At 34.0% G+C, this 25,429-nt stretch overlaps 1 protein-coding gene across 1 annotated transcript in view; it reads left to right on the top strand.

Moving 5' to 3' along the window:
- SEMA3C (semaphorin 3C) overlaps positions 1–25,429 on the top strand; it is a 186,775-nt gene that overhangs the window by 146,986 nt on the left and 14,360 nt on the right. The window contains exons 13-15 of the mRNA XM_044677375.1: positions 14,725–14,813; positions 20,472–20,513; positions 24,560–24,717. Of these exons, the coding sequence (XP_044533310.1) occupies positions 14,725–14,813; positions 20,472–20,513; positions 24,560–24,717 (289 nt within the window). The remainder of the gene's footprint in view (positions 1–14,724; positions 14,814–20,471; positions 20,514–24,559; positions 24,718–25,429) is intronic.

Below are 25,429 nucleotides of genomic sequence, written 5' to 3'. Positions count from 1 at the left end.
AGTATCGATACAGAAACAGTACTGGGAGAAAGGGCAGTAGAAAGCTTATTGAACTATGAGCTGGACTTAATACTGACCTTCAATATTCTTATCCATAAAATGGGAGGTGTGTACTACATATTTGGTTTCCTAGGATCCTTCACCATATATGATTCTGTAACACATTTTAAACAAGTCACTAGGAAGTGAATTAAACCCACTTCAAGTGTAGAGAAGTTTAAAGTATTCCTGTGATTAATATTTTAATGCCTAGTAATTCTAAGGCCATGTGGCATGCTAAAGAGTAAGCTGGCATCAAAGCCAATAAGATATGGGTTCAAGACCAATCTCTAACACATTCTGGCTCTGCAACTCTGGGGCAAATCAATTAATCTCATAGTATTCTAGGCAACTATCTAAGACTATTACATCTCCCCCCCACCAAAAAAAGTGTCCTAGAAGACAAAATTATAGGACTAGAGATTCATGTAGTTATCTAGTTATTTTAAATAAATGGGTTGGGAACTATAAATAGTAGTTATCTAGTCATTTTATATAAATGTAGTTATCTAGTTATTTTAAATAAATGGGTTGGGAACTATAAATACTTCTTCAAATATATTCTCTTCAAGGATGTTTCCTTGATGTAATAAAGCTTGTTGAGTTATCATCCTATTGCTGTTCTCACCAATATTTTTAGATCTTTATTGTTGTTGAATTATTTAACTTGTGTCCAACTCTTTGAAGACCCCATTTGGGGTTTTCTTGACAAAGGTAGGTTGCCATTTCCCTTCTGCAGCTCATTATACAGAGGAGGAAATTGAGGCAAACAGGATTATGTGACTTGGCCAGGGTCACATAGGAGTCTAAGTCTGTATTTGAACTTAGGTCTACCTGATTCTAGATTCAGAGTGCTCCATCCACTGCACCACCCAAATGTACTCACCCCCCCACCCCGGCCAACTGTCAGTTAAAATCTTTAGGTGTCTCTTTCTTCCCTAGTAAAACCAGGGCATTTGATGTTAAATAATCAATGATGTCTCATTAATCCCCAATATTCATTTCCTTTAAGTGGGTTATTGAATAAAAATAATCTTAACCAGAGAGGGAGATAAGAAAACGATCAAAAAGACAGAAAATACCTTCCTAATTTGAGATTAAGGAATCAAAACATCAATCAATAAGCATTTATTTAAGCACCTCCCATGTGCTAACCACCAGGATAGGAATTAAAGATCCAAATACAAAGAATGAAAGAATTCATACTTAAAAGTAGTTCATATTCTATTACTATTGCAAAGCTTCCTTCAAAAAAGAGTTTGTAAAAGAAGAGAATCTTGTCATTTTTCTCATGGAAATAATACAGCCACAATAGGAAAAAAACAATGTTCTTAAGCATAATGAAAAATATTATAAATTATTCCTATTCTTGTTTCCTTGAGTAAGCTCTAATCACAGGATATTCTGTTTTGTTTTTCATTTTTATTATACTATTCAAGTGGCATTATTCCCTGAAGTAATTTATGAATCAATATTAAGTATTACTTTTATGGATTTGCAGGCTGACAGATAATAAATTATAACTATCAAACTTACTTAGAATATGGTAGTTTTATTTTGGTCTTTTTAGTGTAGAATATAAATTTAATATCTTTTTAAAATAATTTGTACTTCATTTTTTCCATTTTTAAGTTTTAAACCCATTAAATAAATTAATATCTATATAATTAATAAAATTAATTAAGTTATTAGTACATTCTTTAAGAAAAATATTAACTAGGTAAAGCCAATTTATTTTTTTCCCACACTAATGACTGAAAAAAAATGTTCTTGGGTACTTTTATTTTCCTGAAAGATTGAAAGAAGCATTTCAGGGCCATACCTTCTCATTCATTTTCAAATAATTTAAGTAACTGTCTTGCCCTAACTTTTTTGTAGGCCTTTGGAAATCTGCATGAGGGTGTAGTTTTAAATACCCTTTCTGTGAAAGCCTTTGGGAATGGAAATTATACAAACATGCTGAAAACCAAGGCTGAAGTTTCTTAGAATGTGTAGCCAGATTATAACGTTGAACTAAAGACAAGATTGCTACAAGAATGCTTTTCACCATTTCATTGTGATTTCTTACCACATAGTTTGCTGGAAAAAGTGCATAGACCTAGAAAAAAATGAGGGTGTTGGTATCTTTTTAAGATGTGTCATTTTCAAAAATGGCCTTTCAGCATATGATTTTAATTTAATATTCTTAAGGAAACCACACATTCCTCCTGAAGATTATAACCAATGTGATAACTAATAGAAAATGTAAACTGCAATGTAAATTCCTACGTAAACAGCATCTTTTTTAGAAGATGGCAATAATGAAGACGTGTTTTCTTTGACCAAGTAATCTTATGCGCATTGCCTCATATGGCCACCCTGTAATTTTAAGCAGAAGATTTATTTAGACAGATGTCTGATTTTAATGCACATTAAGGAAATTCGACCAATAGGGTTTGTTTCCAGTGATGGATGAGTTGCCAAATATTGGAGGCAGTCCAATAGAAGCCAGACTAGTCAGGGAAGTAATTGAGATGATTCCTACTTCATAACAGATAAAACATCACTGGAGACCCAACTACTTTAGAGATTTTTTGAATCTTCTAAAAATTGTATCCTGTATAAGCATCTAAACTTTCCAGCTACTGCAGAACAGGATGTCATAATATTTCTTTTTTTTGAGGAGGTAAGATATGACCGTATTGGCAGATTGATGAAACCTGTATATAACCCTTCTCAGAATAATGTTTCTTGCCTAAAGTCATAATTGAAGGAAATGTTGAATTTCAGTTAGAGGTTAATGAAAATAAAATGTCATTTTTTCTAATCTGAGTTTATCTAAACACTGAAGTTTTCTACAGGCTGCCCCCTAGGGAGTCCGTGGAACATGGGTCAAGAACCTTACATAGAACCTTTCAAGGAAGGTTTGAGAGTTGAATTTAGATCTATTTATTTGTATCTAATGGGAGGGTAAAGGGACCTTTTCTGCAATTTACTGCCAGAAGGCTGAATTAAAATATAGCTTGTTATGGCCATTATTCTTTAAGTTAATAGGTAGTGCTTTTTCTTGAAAAGTTTGAATATGTCTTGTGTGGTACCAACCTTTCTCACTGTTGCTTCCTCTTCCTACCTAAAAAAATGAATAGCTCTACCAAAGGCACAAAGCTTTTCATCTGTCATAAACAATATTGATCAAGTTGCTATCACAATAGAGAAAACTCTTTTTTTCTTGCTCTGTGTCTTCTGTGAGTCTTAGAGGCGTTTAATGAAGATGTTAGCTGAGAGCACTTTGTGTCAGTGCATTGAGAAGAATGTAAATACCACATTGTATAAATTTTTAAATTTAAAAATTACTGGAGATTTGTTGTCCTACAATCCCTTGGTGGTATGTAGTCAGACTTGACACAGTGACAATTATCATCAGCTTTTCCTGATGGGTTACAATGATAGATCTAAGATAGTGTGGTTCTCATCTATTATCTTTAGTGGCCAGACTCATTCTGTTTTGTGTGGTGTCAACATCAGAGCTAGACAGATATGACATATAGTTGCTTCTAATAAGGACTGATAACTAAATTGTACTTTATTTAATATATGTAAGGCACTTTACATATATTATTTCATTTCATCTGATTCGCGCAACAACCCTGAATTAATTGCTTCAATGATTATCCTTATTTTGAAAATGAGGAAACTGAGGCTGAGAAAGGTTAAGTGACTTTCTAGGAAACTCAGGACTAAGAAGTTTCTGAGTTTGGACTTAGGTCTTATTGATTCAAAACCCAACTCTCTACTGATCCAAACACATCTCCTCTTTTCTTCTTACTCTTTCTATAACAAACCTGCTTTTAATGAAGAATATTTCCAATAGAACATGTATTTCTTTAGGGTAAAGACTGTTTAATTTTTGTCTTTGTATTCTGAACAAAACAAATGTTATCTTTCCCATAATAGTCACTTACTAGATGTTTGTTGAATTATAACAAAATTTTAGAAAATGAGAATTCTTGATGGAAAAGTTAAAATATATGTGTATCTAAAGCTAGATCAAATAATTACATATTAAGATTATTTTTCACTATGAAATGTTAACACTTCTCTTATCTCTGGGAAAAAGCTTCATTTTTATGGTACAAGTCTAGTAATTAAAGTTTCTTCCAAAGAATAAATAACATCATTGTTGTTGTGTTTTCCCATTTTCAGACTGCCAATAGATCACAGTTTAGTGTGTTGGAGGGGGGGAGCCAACTTTATTTTATAAAGCAGCGTGTTTTAATTTGTTGGTGTCTGTGTATATAAATGTGTGTGAGAAAGGGTTTTAAGCTGGGGGGAAAGTAATAAAACAGCAGGCAAGGGTTTTCTTGAGATTAACATTTCCATTTTAACATTGCCACCTACTGCTTGTAATGCAAAGTGATTATTCCAAGTCCACTGTATTGCATAGTCAAGAGACAGTGCCTGTTTTCTTTAATGTGGCTACAGTTATAAAAATATTTAAATGTCTGGGTCAGGTTCAGACACATTGAGGCATATTTATATTTTCTCACTCTTCATGAATCAGGATGACATGTGGTTTTTGATAAAAGCTGAACGATTCCTGTGAATGGGTGTTAGAGATTTAGGATGATTTAGTATCATTATTAATTCCTAATGTGGGGTGCATTCATGTGGTTTCCATCCTGGCTTCTCATGTAGCCTTTTCTGGATCAGGATTTCTTATAAGCTTTCCTTGTATTGAGTCTGTGTTGGAACCTTGGCTTTGCTAAGCCCTATGAAAGCATCAAGTTTTCAAGGAGATGCCCCATTTGTGACTAAGCCCTTGTGTTACGGATAGCTGCCCTGGTACTAGACTGAAACACTCTGGCAGGAACAGCCTTGGCATGACATACCCTTAATGAACTGCAGAGCCATACGTTTTTCTCTGAGAGGAAAGGAAGCCATAGCTGTCTTGATACCTTACGCAGAGCATTTGATGCCCAGAAAGGCCACTGTTTGTTAATCCAGGATGGAAGGATTCAAAGAACTCTGGCTCCATTCTGATGAGTTGGGATAAGAACCTCGTTCTCTTTTTTACTGTTCTATGGGAACTTTGGCAAGTTATACAACTGACCTCCCTGAGCTTAGGTTCCCTCATTTATAAAAAGTGAGCTGTTTCAGAAGTTCTTGAGGCAGGTAAGTAGTACACTAAATAGAATGCTGGACTTGAGGTCTGGAAGACCCAAATTCAAATCTTATCTTGGACACTAACTCTCTGTGTGACCCTGGAACAATAACTTAAACTCTCAAATTCAGCTTGTTATTGTTCATTTTCATTTATGCATGTCTGAGTCTTCTTGATGCCATTTCAGGTTTTCTTATAGCGAAGACGCTAGAGTGGTTTGCTTCTCTAGTTCATTTGACAAACAAGGAAACTGAGGCAAAAAAAAAAGGTTAAGCGACTTACGCAGGGTCACCAAGTAAGTTCCAGAGGCCAAGCTCTTCAGAACTCAGTTTATTCATCTGAAAAATAAGTGAGTTAGAGTAGATAGACCCTAAGGAACCTTCAGGTTCTTATTTTAGGATCATAGAATTCAGTGATCCCTTGGTAAATCATGGCTTTTCACTCTCTTTCCCATTTCAGTATGTTCTTCTGGCCAGCTTCAACAAGTAGGCATTCCTCAAACTCATACTCTACTTTCCTCTGTTCTCACAAAACTCAAACCTGGAATGAGATCCTTTTTGTTCTTCACCTTCTAGAATCCTTATCTTCCATCAAGACTCTGATCAGTACCCAACTGCTCTAGGAAACTCTGACTCTGATATCCCTAGACCAGTGATGGGCAAACTTTTTAAAGAGTGGGCCAAAGGAAAGGAAATGCTCATCTGTCAGCCTGTTTCTAAGGCAACTCTTTCAAAGTTTCATTGTATTGTATCCTACTCATTGTATTCGTCAGATTAGGAATAATGTCCCACAGCCGGATTGAACATTTCAGGGGGCCATAGTTTGCCCATCACTGCCCTAGACGGTAGTGGTTTTTTTTTCCTTGCCAATTTTGCCTTTTACTTCTTTTTGTATAGTGTATCCCCAACATTTTGGTAGTATACAGGCTCTTTAAGGGGAAGTACTGTTTTGTTTTTATCTCCCAGCACTTAGAACAGTGCCTGGTACATCGTAGGCACCTAATAAAGCTTATTGACAGACTAAGTTCATGTAGTAGTCACTTAATATTTTTTTTAATGTAAACTTCATTGCCTTAGAAAACAGGATCCAGGAACACCTAGGTTTTCATATAGAGTTTTTCAGAGGACTTGATAGCAAAAATTAATACTAAACCCATGCGAATGGAGAGAAATGCAAATGTAAGAGTACCTTTTCTTAAGTAGCAAAAAAAAAAAAAAAGAGAGAGACAGAGAAGAGAAAAAGAAACCACAGAGTCTGGCAAAAGGATGGCACTACACTAGATTTTAATAAAGGAAGAAATCGAATCTACAGTTACCCCCATTACTACGAAGAGGCTTTTTCTTATTAAACTTGATTTTTCAAGTTCAGATATTTTTAAAGCCAGACTTTTCCCAATTTAATTTACTTTCTTGTTTATTATTAAACATTATTTTGACTTGACTGAATCCATATCTAAACAAAGTAAAGTGAAGTCTTTCAAAGTAATTACCCATTTAACAATGAAGGCAATTATCCTCATAAATTAGTCCTAAACACAGCATTGTTTAAAAATGCCAGATAATTGATGCAAAGTTTTACTTTTTTTATTGCTTTCATCATCCAGATAATTTTTTCAGACTGACTTTACATGTGTAGACATCTATTTTATTTTTAGAAAAATATTAACACCTCACATTTTTCATTTGTAATGTTTTAAAAGCACTTTCATGTCTTGCTTCATCTTACTATGGGATTATTTTCTATTTTACTATTAAAATCTCCATCCTTTACATATGCAGATGGCAATAATAATCAATTATAAAAAGGAAATGAAATTTGAGTTTGGTTTTTTTTCCTCAACAGTGGTGATGGGTTTTTATAGGACTCTACCCATACTTTCTTATTTCCCTGTGTGAACAATGAAATGCATTCACAAGAATTCAGTCTAGGGTAGAAGGTAGAGTTGGAAACTCCATGGGGAACACTGCTATTCTGTTTTCTCTGTGCTAAGGTGGCTAACTGCCTTGTGAGGATTGTACCCATGGCTGAGACTCAGTGAGTTTTAATTCAGAATTTGTCCCTTTATGATTTAAAGAACAGAAAGAATGTATTATTGAAGAATGTAAAAACTACAATAACCATTGCTGTTCTGACATTAGTTCTTTATGTTTACATCTAAATTTTTAAATTTACCATTTTTACTATTCACTGGAGAACAGGATAAGAATTTTTTTGATAAAGTATCGTAGCCTTATAGGCAGAAGATCTGGGTCCTAACCTTTAACTCTATCCCTAAAAATCGACGGGACATTTTAAGCAATGTAGTCTCTCTTTTTTTATAATGAATAGAATTATATCTCAGCCCCTCTCGCCCTTCCCACTCATAGAAGGCATCAACCAGTAAATATTATATGTATATATATATATATGTTTACATATATATATATATATATCTTTCATGTTTCCATTTTTCATTTCTGAAGGCTACCTTCACAATTTGGTCTTTGAGTGTTAAATATGTAGCAGTGTATGATGTTCTCTTGGTTCTATTCATTTCACTGTTTATTATCCTATGTAGTTCTTTCCAAGTTTTTAAAATTGCCTTTTTGTCACTTCTTATGGCACAGTAATATTCCATCACAATAATATACTACAATTTGTTTAGGTATTCCTCGACTGATGGACATCCCCTCAATTTCCAGGTTTTTTGTCACCACAAAAGAGAGCTGATGTAACTATTTTGGAGCATATAGGTTCTTTTCTTTTGTCCCCAATCTCCTTAGGAAACAGACCCAGCTGGGTCCACAAGTCTACACAGTTTTATAACTCACTGAGTATAATTCTAAATTGTTTTCCAAAATGTTTGGATTGGTTCACAGCTCCACAAACAGTGTATTAATGTCCCCATTTTTCTGTATCCCTTCTTCTAATTTCTTATTGTAACAATTCATATGAATTTAAAGTTTTATTCATCATTTGTAGCAATGATAGATGAAACTCATGTTGAGAAAATAGTTCTACCAATGTAGATTAGTGTCTGATCTTCGGGTTTAAGGTTAGAATTAGTTTTAATTTTGAAGAGATTCCTGAGGCCTTGGGTCATCTAGCAACTTGCCAGGATCCACAAATCCAAAACGTGCCAGAGGCAGAATTTGAACCAGGTATTCCAGACTGCAAAGTCAGCCCTTTGTAAGGTTGTAATGCCAAATGCCCATCATTCTACCTTATTTGATCTTCACACCAATCTTGAGATGTAATATTACCACGGCCATTTAGATGATGAAATTGAAGATTAGAAAAGCAAAATTACTCCTATTTTTAAAAAAGCTAATAAAGATTTATATGGAAATTTAAACTTAGTTTCTCCTGACCTAAAACCCAATTATCCATTGCACTAATTCAGATCCAATGTCTGAAATTGTCTTGCCATCCTTGAACTTATATATCTTTTTGATGTAGACTTTTTATTTTATTAAGTAGCTCTTGTATACCTAGTGGTCATGAGTACCAGGAAGAAAGGCAATCCATTTCAGAGTACCATTGAGATGTGTTACAATGCAGAGCAACTTTCAGGAGTGACAGAAAGGGCAGTGATTTAACTGGAGAACTCTAGATGATTCAATGACTAGTTAGTGATTTTTATGGTCTCAAATGCCTGTATGTTCCCCCTATTTTAACTTTCTCTTTGAAAGGAAAGCCAGAGGAGATTCCAGCTTGAAAGTATTAAGATAGGAAGCTTTTTTCTGTTCACAGAATGGATTCAGGATGGATAGCCACACAATGGCCTTGATCTTGATGTCCTGCCAGATTTCCTAATCCTGACTTCGTGGAGTATATCCTAGGGATAAGAATCTGAGGTCTGTTGTTTAGCACAGCTAGACCTTATATGACTGCCCATAAGGATGTCTATTACTGTGAGTTGTGGTGTTGGTTTCTGTTAGTGGAAAGTTAGCTCTTTAGTTTTATTGAGCTGGGAAGACTTCAAATTTTAGAAAATGGAAAGAAATGTTCATTTTGGAATGTAAACTAGTATAGACTGGAAAAGAAAGGTTTGAAGCTAGAATTGCTGAATTACTGAGGTGAGCCCGTGGTATCATAGCAATATGTTCGGAGTTGATGACTCTTAGGCTTATTAAATTTTCCTTTGTATTCAAATTCTAACTAGTCTGCAAGAAGAGCAAAATATTTAATACTTCTAAATCTTTAGTATATTTAATTGATAAAAATACACAACCCAGAATATAGTGACTGGAGATCTCAATGAGTTTGTGCAAGGGAAAGAATGATAAAATGGGGCCAAAAAACTACTATATAAGAGTTAATACAGTAGGGCACTGAGGGAGAAGAGAGGAGCAGAGGTAGAGTTGAAGGCTCCCAAACCAAAGATACTTACTATTTGTCAAACTAATAACAATAGTCTATATTGAATCATGAGTCCAAAAAATAATAGAATACATCTTAGAATTTGTCAAAACAGATGACTCTTGCCCAGAAATCTGGGAGGGGTAGCTACTATACTGGATGACAGAATCAAAATCCCAAAAAGACTATGGCTAGCTACAATTTGGGGCCAAAAATAATATAAAACTTAGTAAAGACATATTTTAAGTTTTAAACTCAGGTTAAAAAAATTTAGATACTGAATCTGAGGCATTTTGGATGACCAACATCTTCCAAATTCACCTTTTGTGTGTAGATAGGAAGGTCAAAATATTTGGGTGTGTGATAAACTCAATATAAATTAATAGTGAAATTTAAAAACCATAAAAGCAAATGTGTTTTTAGGCTGCCTTTATCTTTGATATAGCAAGATATTAAATAGTTCCTTTGTATTCTGACCTGGTCATTCTACCTCTGGAATATTATTTTCAGGTTGGAATGCCATAAGTTTAAACTCCCTGAGAGGCAATTTCTTCACTTTTAGAGGGTATTGGATTGGATAATCCTTGAAGTACCTTATGGTTGTAGATGTAGGATCCTAGGATCCACATAAGCATAGCACTGATAATTGGAAGAATGTCTAGAAAAGGGCAGCCATATTGGTGAAGGGTCTTGAGTCCTTGTCATATGAAGATTGTTTGAAGAAACTAGGTAAATTAGAAGACATTCTAGAAGGAAATCATAATATTTGTCTTCAAATATATGAAGATTTTTCACGTGGAAAATGAATTAAACTTGACATTTTTGGTTGTAGAGTGCAGAGATAGGAGCAATGATGAATCTACAAAAAAAAAAATTTAAGTTTGCTATGAGAGAGAAGTTCTCAAGAACTAGAGGTATACAAAAGTAGGATTTTTTCCTTGGGAATACAGGTAGAGACAGAAAAGATTATGCCTTCTACCCCAAAACACAGAATTGGAAGAAATCCATAGAAGCTCACTAAAGTTGCCAATTATATGTTGAAAATATTGGTATTGGTCATACTGGAGTCTAAAGAATCCTGCCATTCACTTTTAAAGGCCTGAGTTGATGGGTTGGTGGATTTTAGAACTATCCCAATGATTCTCCCAAAACACAGACTTAATCAGGGATGGGGGTATTTGGTTAAAATGAGGGCTGAGTGTTGAGAAGGGAAGCAGAAGTAATTATCCAGCTAGCTTCTGCCACTAACTAATAGCAACATACCACTAAAGGGTCACTATTGTTTGTAGAATCTAAGTAGCTGATAGAAACATGGTACTAACTGTTATCATCCAAAGTAAGCCATTCTTGTTTAGCAAAAATAATAGCTTGTTTCATGAATTAATACAGTAGACATAAGATGTTAAAATTGGCTACATTTTTGTTAATTCCAACTATTTCTTAGGACCCAGACCATAACTAGGTCTTGCTGTAAAAAAATATGTAATCTTTTCATTATTTCAACTAGGTCATGGATTCTATCCACCTCTATCTTATTTAACAAGAGTCTTATTCTACAGGCTTTCACCATATATTTTCTTGTTTTAGCTAGCATTTTAAAATGCTTCTTGGGATACTGAGAATTTTTTAAAGTAAGTAATAGATTTTAAGTACCCCCAAATTGAAATTATTCAAAAATGAAGTTAATTTTTAAAAAAAACATTTCACATAATATTTTATTGTATGTGTTTATTATTTATTTCATTGTATAATGCTATTATAGAGTGAAGAACAAAGAAAAAGCATTAGGAAAAATTATATCATAATAATTAGTAGTGTGGGAAGACCAAAAAGGCAGAGTTGGAAAAAAACAACTATATGGTAGCCCCTCATTTAAAGGTGAGCAAATTGATTCCCAGAGTTGTTAAATGATTTTACTAAAGCCAAAAAAGTAGTAAGCATTAGAGATAGGAAATGAATCTAAATCCTGTGAATACAAAATCAGCACTTACCTAGTACTGCATGGCCTCCCTTTCATTCAGAAGAAAATATATGTAAAAATAAAATAACACAAGAGTTGGGTAATGGATGGTTGAAAGCCAGCAATACATATCTTTGTCTATTTGCTATATGATAGTAAGGACTAGATTGCCATATAACAGGTCCAAGCTGCTGCTGAGAAATAGTTAAAGATTTTGGAGAAATAGGTTTATGAAAAATATTAACAAATTGTTTTCTAACCCTTCAAGTTGTTCAAAAAGAAAATGAGTTGATTTTTTGACATGAGTTCTGTCTCCTTGAAGGTATTCATCATATAAAGGACAATTTTCAAGGGTTTCAATAGAGGGGATTCCTGCTTCTGATAGAATATAAGCTCCTTTTGAGCAGTTATTTTTCAGGTTATTTTGTTTATTTATGCTGAATGCCTAGTGCAATGCTTTCCAAAATGCTTATTGATTGATCTAGTGGTTTTCATAAGAGGACATCTTAAATCCTTTAAAACTATAAAATTTTTTTCTAATGCTACAATTCTAAGTTCATTTACATAAATATTCCATTTTTTTATATCAGGGGAATTAATAAGGACAATTTTTATTGTCCTTATTAATAAGATTTAAATATTTGGACCTTCTGAATGAAGCTGTTGATTTCCAGGGTTCCCTGGTGGCATAAAAAAGGACAAAACTTGGAAAATATGATAATAAGTAATCAACTGCCTCACATAAGAGGTTTTGTTCTTTTCTTTTATCGGGGGCATCATTACATCTCTGGGCATTTTTGTAATCAAGGCTTTAATTTCATGGTCATGAATATTCCTCACTATTGCTACAATTTACCAAGACTATCTATGTTATTTAATGATCCATATCAGTCATTACAGTCAGCGTCAGTGACCCATAGACCCAGCACTGTCTTCATTATATTTGTGTGTGTGATGATGTAAACTAAAAATGATTATGGCTTTCCCTTCTCTCTTTTTATTCTCTAAACACTTGTGGCCCTCACCTCACCACCTCATTCCTTCTCACCACATATACCAACAGTAGTTTTTCCAAGCTTTGATGACTTTTAAGCTTCTTCAGTGAGTACTATTTTCCTTTAAAAAAATAGGTCAACAAGCTAATATGAGCCTAGAAGAGGACTGAAATTGGAGTGGGGGAGGCAAGCAGTGATGATATTATCTAGCTCCTTAATTTGAACACCTTCTCTTCCAAAATGAAAATTACATTCTTTGCACTTCAAATATTGATCACAGCAATAACCCCGTTAAAAAACAAATTAACCCATTTCTAAGCAGATCACATGAAGAGGTGAAGCAGATCAAGTTCTAGGTTTAGATACTTCCTGATTGTGAGACCTTGGACAAATCAGTTAAGGATAATTTTTATATATGAAGTGATGAATGTAGTGTAATTCAAATGTTTGAAGAAACCAAGGCTGAATAACCTACGATCTTCAGTCTTTGTGTTCTTGTTTGTTTTTTAGTGTGATGAAAGATGTGGCTTTAAAATTTAAGACTGTGCCTTGGAACTTTTATAGATTTCTCCCTTTTGAATCTTCAACAATTTGGCCACATTTCAGCATCATGTAAATATATCTTGTGGTTTTTAGTGAAAATGAGTTTGAGATTTTTTATTATTTTACTTAGTATTTTCTTAGTCTTCAGTATTTAAAATCCAAATTGTTTTCTTGTTATTTTGAATCTGTCAATTAAATAGGTAAGATGGAAACTCTTAACATGTAAGAGAATATTTTATGTCAGAATCTTTATAATCCATCTGAGTGAAAGCTAAAAACTAATTTGAGAATTGTGGCATTTCACTAAGTGGTACTAACTCGTCTTCTCCTATATAATTCCACTATGTGGATTTTCATTGTAAACTTTCCCCAATATAGATGAGCATTCCATGATAAAATGAGTATTTTTAGGACATAAAAGTTGCTAGAATGTGACTATATACAAGACTGGCTGATTAAGATTTAGAGCATGATATAAACACAGAATCACTGTAATTAAAAACATCATAAATAAATGCCATGTCTTTCATCCAATCCTTCTCTTTTTATTTATTCATATTTTTGCTCATTTGGCTTTAGGAATGAATCAGAAAATTAATGCAATTTTTGTTGTTTCACATGCCTAAAATTTTAGCGATGGATAGAATCTCAACATTACTAGTTAAAATTTCCTTATTTCACAGAAAAGCAACTGAAACAGAGAAATTAAATTATTTTCCTTTAAGGATTTCTAGTTCTTATTTCTTAGAGGGATAAGTAGTGACAACATCCATTTTCTTTCCCCCTTCCCGTTCTAACTTCAAAATACTTATAGGTAATTTGGTCCTTTGATATGTCAATCATCTCTAATCTCCTTGATGTGGGTATTCCTTTTTCTAGTACAATCCATTCATACTCTTCTTTTATGTGCTAAAGCTATTTCTTTTAAGTGGTGTGATGTGCAATGGCTACCAGTGAGAAGCATGGATTCTCTACAGCTTAGCTTTTATTCTTGTCACATAACTCTCTTTCCCAATCTTCATTCTGGCTATATATGTATTTATTTGAAAACATGTGTATGTACTTGTATATATTCATATTACTATGAATATAGGTATTCCAGCCAATTTTGGATCTTATGTTTAATATTAAATTTAATATTAAATTTTTATTAAAATCTATATTTGGTAGTTTTGAAATAATCACAACAGTCATCCTCAAAGTTCAAAATGAAAACTATTATATCTCTTTAAATGTAGGTGGCTAGAGGTTCATGGAGGAGCACTCTAAATACCACTGCTGCAAGATAACAATATTACATTTTCTCTACTTTCTCTTAAAATTGTTGTATTTCCAGAGAATATTACTTTCTGTATCAGAAGTAGATCCTCTTAGGTAAAAACTGTCAACTTTTTGGAAGCAAATGGAGATAATTGCTCACTGCCTAATATGTACATACTTTAAAAATCATTCAAACTTTAAAGTTTTGTGTTATTATAAAAAAAGATTTTCATTCAAAAAGACGAATTTTGAAACTAGTTCAGTCACAAATGAAAATAATTTTATGTGAGCAAAAAATGTCTTAGTTATTTTAATTGCTATGTAAAAATTTTCTCAAGTAGCAATTCAATTAATATATCTCTTCATTTTTCCAACTGTATTTCTTTCCTTGGGGGAAAAATACACAGCAAAAATCTAACATATCACATGTTCTATTTTTGTTCCAGATCGTGGTACAATACAGAAGGTTGTTGTTCTGCCTACTAATAGTACAGCTAGTGGAGAACTTATTTTGGAAGAACTGGAAGTCTTTAAGGTTTGACTCTTTTTTTTTCTTATATATGCAATTGAATCCTTTGACCACACAATCATTGAAAAGGATAGACTATTTGATAAAAGATAAAATAAGTGGATGTTGTAACAATTTTGAGAGAAGAAAACATTAGGTGAAATAAAAATAGACTAGTGATTTCTTGTGGAATCAGTTCCTCTCTTTTCCATATTTCAAATCTTCACAACATCAATGGCAACGTTTTCTTTTCCTATCACCATGCCTTGAGAAGTTTTAATTAATTTTTATCAAAGAAACTCATTTTTTACAAGATCCCCCAAGCCCAGCCAGCATAATACTTTTGTCACTGACAACACTGAAATACAAACATTTTAGTGTCTCTGATTTTTAGATAACTGCTCTCTAATTTTTAGCCAGAAAACTTGAAAAAGTTTTTTTTCTCTTAATTTTATTGCTCTCAATTCAAACACCACTAAAGCTAAATACAAATGTTGCTTCTCAGAAATACAAATCTTATCTAGTTAAGGATTTTAATTTCATTTTTTTTGTACTTTCACAGTAACTTTGATGTATCCATCATTTAATGTGTAGGTACACTTTCTACTCATGAAGTTCAAACCCTCTATACTTCCTTCAACTAAATTCTTTTCCTTTTTTCACATAAAAATTCTATTTTTTTATATAAAATTGGGAGGATAAAGACACATTAAAATCATTGACCATAGAATCTTAAAGTTGGAATCATCCTGGAAGGTCATCTTGTCCAGCTCCTTCCCTATGTAAAGATCACTTAGATCCTTATTTTCTCTTAATCTTGATCATGAGATCACAGGATCATTGGTAATGCTATTAAGGACTTTAAAGGACACTTGAGTCCAACTGTATCATGTCCCAGCTGAGGAAACGGAGTTACAAAGAGGTGAAGCAATTAGTTTAAGGTCAAACAACAAGTAATCTCTGAATGTGTCTTCCTTTCTCTTGATGCTTTTGATACTCTATCCACTCTACCAGGCAGTGTTACATTAATGTATCTTGTATATGCCTATGCCTTATATTATGTTTAAGGAACCAGCTGGTCAACCTAGAACTTCTTGGCTTTAAGTCTTGCCCCCTCCAATTTTTTCTAGTGTTTTTGGTACCATACACACATCTATGCTTGTATGTAGACACACAGCCCACACCATGACATAACTGCAGACTGGCATGCCCCCTAAGTGAGACACTGTTGATGTGGAATCTAGATTTCCTGAGGACATAGGAAGGGCCATGGGCTAGGGGAAAGGGAGGGCTGTACTTTAATTTTGATCCATAGCAGTTTATGATTCATATCCTTCCTGGTCTTTTTGAATTCCATTTTCTTGCTGACTGCTCTCATGTCTATTAAATAGATGAAGCTGTATCTTCCAGACCCCTTAAAAATGTAAAAATCATATAAAATATATTAAAAATGAGCATAAGGTGTCTGCATTTCTGCTTGTTCCAAACCTACCAGATGCTCACCTATGTGGTTTGGATGGGGATGTATGTTTTCTTCTGTAACTTCAGGGCTAATGTCTTTACTACTACAACTTTTCGTATAAAATATTAAAATATTTTCACATCTGAAAAAAAAAACACCTTAAGTTCATAAGTCTTTTATATATCACTGAAATTTGTGGGAAGATAAACAGTAACAGTAGCTATTTATGGTATTTATCTACTCTAGATAAAGTTTTTGCTTTGCCTCATTTGGCTTAATAGCAGAATTCAAATTTGTAATCTAATCACTGATGTCACCAATCACTGATAGTTATTGGCAGAGAAACTATCTCTATGAAATAGGATATTTACCTATTCATACTCAAAAACTTTTGACAGTCTACTATGTTAGGTGATGGGACAGATAAAATGATTATCAAGTTGTGGCTAATGGCATCAAGAAGTTTTTCAGTTTTACCCATGAGGAAGCAATTCCACAAAAAGGATAAAAAACCCTGCCCAGGTTCATGGACCAAAGAATGAGCAAAAGGAACATGTCAGCTATTTAAGTCACAATCTTCTCCTTAAGCCATTCACTTTTGGTGGTCACTTAAACGGTTGAAGAACTGACCAAAGTGGTAGATGAATTGTAATTTTTTTTTGTAAATTATGTTTTTACTTATATTGCACATTGCAAATTATAATCACATGTCTTCATTCTAAATTCAGAACTGACCTGGGGGAAGGAAGATCAAGATTATTGTCTAATTGTGCAGACAAAGAAATAAATATTCAGAGTTTAAGTGATTTGCCTAAGGCTATATTGTGGCAATGCTGGCACTTGAGCATCAACTCTCTACCACAAAATCCTGTGGTCTTTATTTTTTAAGTCTTACTTTCAGTCATAGAATCAGCAGTAAGCATTGGTTCCAAGACAGAAGAGTGGTTAAGGGCGAGGCAATTGGGGTTAAATGATTTGTCCAGAATCATCCAGCTAGGAAGTATCTGAGGTCATTTTTGAACCCAAGACCTCCTCTCTCCAGGCCTGGCACCCTATTCACTGAGCCACCTTGCTCCTCTTAAACCCTGTGGTCTTTACGATGGTCCATACCACTTGTCTAAATGGTGACTCAATGAGAAAAAAATCATAAGTAGCTTTTTTAGAACATTTCAGTGAACTTAAATTTTGAGTGAAATAAGAAAATGACCAAATCCAACACTATAAAAAGATTTAAAATCTGCCTCTGTTAGTCTACAAAAGATGTTTCTTACAAGTAATATTTTTAATATTTCTCTTTGTTCAGTTCAACTGCAACATGAAACATTTGTGATTAGTCTATTAAGCTAGAATATAATCTCCAAAACAGCGATTAATAAACATTTCTATTTCCATTACCCTTTTTTGGTCTTTTTTTTAGCAAGACAAAGTAATTCTTGCCCTGGTTTAACCAGATGTAGTATGAATAAATATAATGATATTTAACATTAAACTATGAAATGACAACTTGTCTGGTGAAAGTAATAGAAGAGTCTGTGTCTAGAACTTTTCTTGAAGAAGGTTCTATTATAACATAGCACTTCATTTTTTCTAATATTGAAGTGTCCTTTTCATTATCAGACAGTATTGTTAATTAGCTGGGTTTGACACAAACCAAAACATATACATTATCACTGGTTTTTCAAAGAAATATGAGACGTGCCTTTTCTGATCATGTAGTAACTACTTATGAGCTGTTATATGATTGATGTCTTGTTATCATTATGAAAGAATAAACTCTCTTAGTGGAAAAGAAATAGAGAAATGCATGGCAGGCACATCAGCAAATAGAACATTTGCTGAAGTGTTTTATGCAGAATCTTACAGTTGCTGTGTTTGCCATGGATTGATATGTTCAAGTCAGAAGGCTCACTTACCTAATACAGTCACTATCTTTAGTCCAGTGTTTGTATCACATTTTCTGTGAACTAAAAGTAATTGGGTGAATGTGACATCATGTCACAGGCTTGTAAGGAAATAAAATATTTAAGTGGAAACAGGACCTGACATGTTCCTTAACTGAATGTCACATCAGTGTACCACTGGAAAATTAATGTAGGGTAAAAAAAAAAAAAGCTCAGTTTTCTCCTTTGTTTCCATGGGGTTAGAGGACTACAAACCCTTCTTTTATCCCTCTCTCCAGACTGTATGCTGGAACTGAGCCTAACTTACTTAGGTAAGCTTGGCTCACATATGAGAATTACTGAAACTGTCACCAGTAACTTAGATGTCTGTCTCCTGCAATGCACATCCCTAAAAGCTGCTAAAAAAGGCTTGTAGTGGGCTTTAGGGACTATTACGTCATCTCTCTGGAAAAAAGAAATATATATGTTAGGCATAAACAACACCCAGGCACCCACAGGGTTTTAGGAGAAATATAACTAGGCAGAATTACTCTTCTATCCTGTCAGCGACTTGGGCATAAGCTACTACAGCTTTTCTTTCTTCAGCAGGTTACCACAAGAATGATTTTTGGTTTTTGAGGCAAGTTAATGATGTTCACCAAATTCACCAATTATGAATCTGGCATTCACAAAGGATTACAATTTGAGAACATGACTCATTTTCACTTGACTCCTCTCTTCTGACCTCATTAAAGTGAATCATTTCTTACAGTAGTTCATTGTTCTTAGCAAAAGGAGAGAATGCAGAAGTTTGCTGTAGGGCAACCTGTTCCTCAAATAGAACTTGATGGACTAAACAATGCTTTGTTATGTGGAGGGCTTGATGCAGTGGAATGCCATTCCAGAATTCTTTTCAGAAGTTTAAATCAAACCTCCAAGTTCTTCGGTTCTTCACCCTATCATCCCAAGTTATTGTTTGACTCTTATTCCAATTTTTTATGTCCCTTTTATTCTTTGATGTATTGTAGGGCAACTTAGTCTAGTTTGGTACTTGGGGTTTGAGATTGGAATAAAATGAGATACTTGCAAACTGACACAGAGTTTACCGCAGTTACTTAGCCATAGTAGGGAGTAGAATAGTGACCAAAGTTAGAACAGGAAGTTGTCCATTGCTTCAACTGAAGGGAAACTATTGTCTTTCCATCAGAAATCTAAGGGAGGAATCCGTGACTTCTCTCACTGTTTTTTTTTTGTTTGTTTTGTTTTTTTGTTTTTTTTGTTTTTTGTTTTTTTTGTACGTAGGTCATTAGAAATCTCTCTCAATGGTTCCAGCTTTACTTGCCTAAACAAATTGAGTTGTGAGGATAGTTTAATACATTTTAAAGAAAAACTACACTAATATTATGAGGGAAGATAGTAAGTAGGATCTTCCTCCCACCAAATCCTTTCTCTTGTCTTAGATTTTACTTCTCCCCTATCTGTTTTGGTGGTGATAGTAGTATGATGAGGGCCAGTGCCAGACAGAAATGTGCCAATACTTGAGGCAATCAAGAACATGGAGAGGCTTGATATGACATCAGTAATTGAATGAATGAAAGAAAGAAAAGGCATATATTAAGTTTTTTTTTTTACTATTTGGCAAGTACTGTGCTCAGCACTGATGATATAAAAACAAAAATAGTTTCTCTCTGCCCTCAAAAAGGGTATTCTTATGGAAAAGGCACCATATAGAGAAAATTGTTGGTCATAGAAGACTATTTTGGTTTATAGGAGTTTATAACAAGTTATAGGAACAATGAAAGGAACCATAGGTGAGTAGACACCACAGTGTTTTTAGTTTCAATGGCAGTATTCATTTTATTATTGTTTCAAAAATAGAATCAATACAGGACTCAGTATTTTTCCACAAAAGACCTGCCCAATTTTCTGAACTCCTTTCTTTTAAGCATCTTATTTTTCACGGATACTAGTGCAGCCCCAGATCTGGCATCTTGTAACCCTCATTCCTGTTACATGAATGGTTTACCCAACCTTCTGATTATGCATTTTCCAGATTATCCTGTATAATTTATTCTAAAAATATATCCAGAGATGTACATCCATCCTCTGGCATATAGATTAGGATTTGAAATATGTTATTCTTCATTTGTATAACAAAATAATCCATGGAATTATTCTTAGTCCTATTCTCTCCCCAACCCTAGAGGAAATGCCTTTTTAAAATTTTTTATATGTACATATGTTTGTTTATATATCATACATATGTATATAGATAAAATAATCCTTGAAAAAAAGATCAGGATGTCAGTGCTTTACATAACTGTTTATTTGTTTTTCTTTCAGAATAAGGCTCCTATTACAACAATGAAAATTTCATCCAAAAAGGTAAATACTAACCCATGTTTATTTTCTATTTCTATCACAATATTCTAATAAATTGTTTAATTTAATTTAAATAATTATCAATTAAACAATTAAATTTTTAATTGTTTCTTTAAAATGGACAGTTCACAGAATCAAAGAGTCTTAGGAACATTTAATCTAACCACATGTGAACAGTAATTCCTTGAAAGGTAATAATGATAAGTAGCTATTCAACCTCTACCTGAAGATCTACAGTGATGGAAGACCTTCTATGTCCCAAAGGAGCCCATTGTACTTTGGGATAATTCTAATTTTTAGGAGGTTGACTATGTACATAAATAAGATGACAGTTTAAAATATTCAGCCATGTTCCAGATGATTAGGAAAAGGAAAAGTTCTTATTTATCTTTGTGATTCAAACTAAATCTTATTTTAGATTAAATATGAATTTTTTTCAGGTGAAAATGTTTTTCACCTTGACATAACAAGTAGAAAGATTTAGTTTAAGATTTCATTGACATAAGGAGCTCCCATGTACCAAATTTACTTTAATAATATGTTCATATCGTTTCTGAAATTTTGGGGCAGAGATATTTACCAAATTGTCAATTTGTTAGCTACCTGATTTTAATTTCTAAACTCAGAAACATTCACTATATGCAAAACATACTTAACTTTATTATCCACAGGAAAAACATGCCCCTCTCTCTCTCTCCCTATCACATGCTGGCATATCAATGCCACCATAATCTCTTCATATGCCTAATATATCATACAAGTTTTGTTTCTTCATAATAATAATTGCTTCCTTTATTCTGCTGTTTCCTTGGTTACAAAGTGCTACTTCAAGTTATTGCTTGACACTCCTGTGAGTAGTTCAAGTATTACTCTATTTTATACCTAAGTAAACTGAAGCTCAGTTGAGTTGTGATTTTCCTGGAGTCATGAGAAATTCCACAACCAGGACTCAGATCTCGGTCTTCTGACTGGGGAACATCCAGGATTCTTTCTAGGTTGGCACACTACCATCAATTCAAAGGTAGAATGCCTAATCATGAAACAGTTTGTATTATATAACTTTAACCAGTTTCTCTTTTACTTTCCTGCTCAAGTCAAACCTAAGGCTTAGCAGATAAGAGGACCGATCCAAGTGAAATTATTAGGAAGCAGGATAAAACAGTAGATTATTCATTGACCTCTATTACAAGGGAACTACTAGACTTAAAAACTCCAGTGACAAAAGCCATTTTATCAGAAGCCGTTTGTGTAGGTTTTGTGTTACTCTTTGTTTCTTATCCCCCCCACACCCAATAACATGAGCTATATTATTCTTGTAATGTAGCATTAAGGAATCATCTCTTTAACACAACTGTGATTCCGTAATTTTAGCAAAACTCTTCAAGGGTTTCAGACCAAACAAATGAAAAATTCCACAGCATGCCTTGTACTCTTTACACTTGACTAACTTTTATGAGGAAAAATAAATGGCATACACAGAAATAAAGGTCTCATCTGTAAAAATGTTTGTGTGGGTGCATGAGAAACATTTTCCCAAGTAACAAGAAGCCATTAGTCATTTTCTGTGCCCCAGGGAACTAATCCAAAGGCAGATTGTCCTTTTGAAGTCAATGGGAAACTCTTTGTTTAACCCAGCTTGGTAGAAAGAGAAAGGTCTGGAGAAAAATATAAAATGGATATATGGCAGCGGGGCACATTGATTTTGTATATGTTTGCAAGGAAACAAATGTGTTGTTTATAGTGAATGTTGAGATATTTAAAACAAACTCCCCTAACAAAGGCATTATAAAATTGTCATCAATTACCATCTTTCATTCATCAAAGTATATAATGGAAGGAAACTGGATTAATTGAAACTATCAAGATTCTAGAGAATAGAATTAATTGTCTCATTTGTTATAATTCATTCTGCAACTTATTTCATAGTGGTAGTTGTTTCTTTTCTCCCCTCCCTTACCCTTCCAACTCACATGCCAGTGGATTAAGATCCACCAAGGTTTATAAAGAGTTAAAGACATCCCACAAGATGCTTCATGCTACAAGTCCAGTGGCCAATGGGATATAGAACAAGCAATGAAAGGAAAAGTGAGAATTTAGGGAAAGAAGGAAACCAAAATTCACTTACTTTTCATTAAAATATTTTAACCCAAGCTAATATATTCTGCAATTTCATAAGAAATTTCAGTCATATTTTTTTTGCTATCTCAGAACCTGGGTTTATCTGGGATGAATTCTTTGTGAAGGCTTTCCTCTGAGTAGTAGGACATTTGATATATAGTAATTTTATTAATCTGATCTCAGACACTTACTTGCTTTGTGACCTTGGGCAAGTAACTGATGCTCTGTTTGCCTTAATCCACTGGAGAGGGAAAAGACAAACTGCTCCAATATCTTTTCCACGAAAACTTCATGTATAGTAGGCTCCACAGATGCAAGAAGTCAGGCATGGCTGAACAACAACAGTTTTATGACCTTTTATCAATCAAATGAGATGCAGCATGTCACCCTGCTAGAGTGTAGGACCTACCTGGAATCAGGATTCAAATCCTGCCTCTGATAGACTAGCCGTGAATCCTCGAGCAAACCCAATTCTGACAACTCTCTCAAATTAAAGCTAATAACAGCTATGAACAGGACTGGTAACGCATAGGTCATTGATGTATACTGTATTCACTTAAATATATGAGTGCAGCTAAAATAGCAGATTTCAACAGTATACTTAGAAATGGTTTCATTTTTGGAAGACTGAATTAAAATTGGAGGTTGGAGATAGAAAATGCTAAAGGCAAACAGAAGGGAAAAAAAACTATCTAAAACTAACTGGAGGGAAAGGGTACTAATAACCAGGGTAACGTGGGAATTTTTTTTTAAGAAATGTTCTTGTAAATCGTTGTTTGTATCCCTTGAATGCAGGATTCTTGTTTCCATAACTTTTATGTACAGCTGAGGAAAAGGCAAACACTTCAGAATGACCCTCAAACTTTAGGAACTAATCAATTGACAAGCCCTTATTAAGGGTCTGCTTCATGTCAGGAAGTCTTCTAGACATAGGGATGCGAAAACCAAAATGCTTACCTCTTTTCTCAAGGAGCTTCTAAAGAGTCAACTAATGAGATTTTTTATAGCCTAGACTTGCCAAGCTTCCACTGATAATGCCAAGGCTTGGAAACCCAGAAATGTTCTTGGGGTGGGGAGGAAGAGAGAATAGAAACCATTTATCTCTAATATGTTAAAAATTAAATTTTATTCACATTTAAAAAATTTAAATGCTTTCTGTTAATAGTTTACCTATAAAAATGTGTGTGTGTTTGGGGGTGGGGGTACAGCTAGGTGGCTCAGCAAAGTGTGAGCCAGACCCAGAGATGAGAGGTCCTACATTCAAATTTGACCTCAGACTCTTCCTGGCTGTGTGACCCTGGACAAGTCACACACCACCCCCTGCCATTGCTTAGTCCTTGTCACTCTTCTGCCTTGGACTCAATGCACAGTATTGATTCTAAGATGGAAGGTAAGGGCTTTCAAAAAACAGATAAAATAAAAATGTGTGATAATTTCCTTTTCATCCTTTTATTTGGAACTATTTGTTTTCTATTTCTTAACTAAAAATATCCCCAATATTAACCCTCCATTTATTCAGGTTACAGTGAAACATTGCTAAATATAGTGGGAGGGAGAAAATCACTTTGTTACATGTTAGTAACCAGAATTCAAAGAAAGTACTCAATGTATTTTAAATCTGTAATAAATTTGTAACATTTAGTTCCAACCTGAAATAAAGAACAATGAAATTTAATGTCTAGAAAACAGTCGTATAACATGGGGCTTAAGAATTTTTAACAGGAAAGTGTTAATGGTATAGGCGTATTGACCTAGGGAAATCCGGTTTATTTTGGCTTTTTTATTGTTTGAAAGTATTTGACAGGATGCCTGATGATTCTTCTCTCCAAAATGAATCCAAAGGCTTATGGGCATAGAGGATAGACTATTCCTGCTCAAAGACTTTTGTTCTATTCTGCCTCTGAAATGAACCATTATCTTTCTTTTAATAGCAACAGCTCTATGTAAGCTCCAATGAAGGGGTTTCCCAAGTGTCTCTACATCGTTGTCACATCTATGGGACAGCTTGTGCTGACTGCTGCCTAGCAAGAGATCCTTACTGTGCTTGGGATGGCAGTTCTTGCTCCAGATTCTATCCAACAGGGAAGAGGTGAGTCCTTCATCTTTCACCTCAATACACAGTTTGTACATCTTATTCTAAAATTTGAGGAAGAAAATTCAGTCATGATGGAGCTTGTGGCCTCATAAAGCTTACCATGAAGGAGGAAAATATGACACATAAATACATTCTAATATGATATAGTAAACAAATGCATTTGGGCTAAGAGACAGAGAGGAGGATCAGTGGAATAGACTTGGGGTAAATGACATCAGCAAGACAGTGTATGATAAACCCAAAGAGCCCAACTTTTGAGACATGTATCCATTATTTGACAATGATCAGGTGGGATTTATAACAGGAATGCAAGGATGGTTCAACATTTAGGGAAACCATCCACATAATTGACCATATCAACAGTCTAACAATTTTCCAATTAGTTTTTGATTTGCCTGTCCAGGTGCCCTTACTAATTATGTGCGGCTGAAAAGAAGGTGTATTCCTTTTTGTCCCTATTTATTTTTCTCCACATATCAATTAAATCAAATTTTTCTAGGACTTCATTTACCTCTCCTACCTCTTTCTTATTTATTTTTTGGTTTGATTTATCTAGATCTGAAAGAGGAATATTTAGATCTCCAGCTATTATGGTTTTACTATCTATTTCCTTCTTGAGCTCTGCCAGTTTCTCCTTTATGAATTTGGGTGCTATGCCACTTGGTGCATACATATTGAGCAGTGTTATTTCCTCATTGTTTATACT

The sequence above is a fragment of the Gracilinanus agilis genome, chromosome 5, assembly GCF_016433145.1.
Source record: "Gracilinanus agilis isolate LMUSP501 chromosome 5, AgileGrace, whole genome shotgun sequence".
NCBI lineage: Eukaryota > Metazoa > Chordata > Mammalia > Didelphimorphia > Didelphidae > Gracilinanus > Gracilinanus agilis.
Note: the sequence above shows the minus strand (reverse complement) of the source record. Positions and strands in the feature narration are given on the sequence as shown.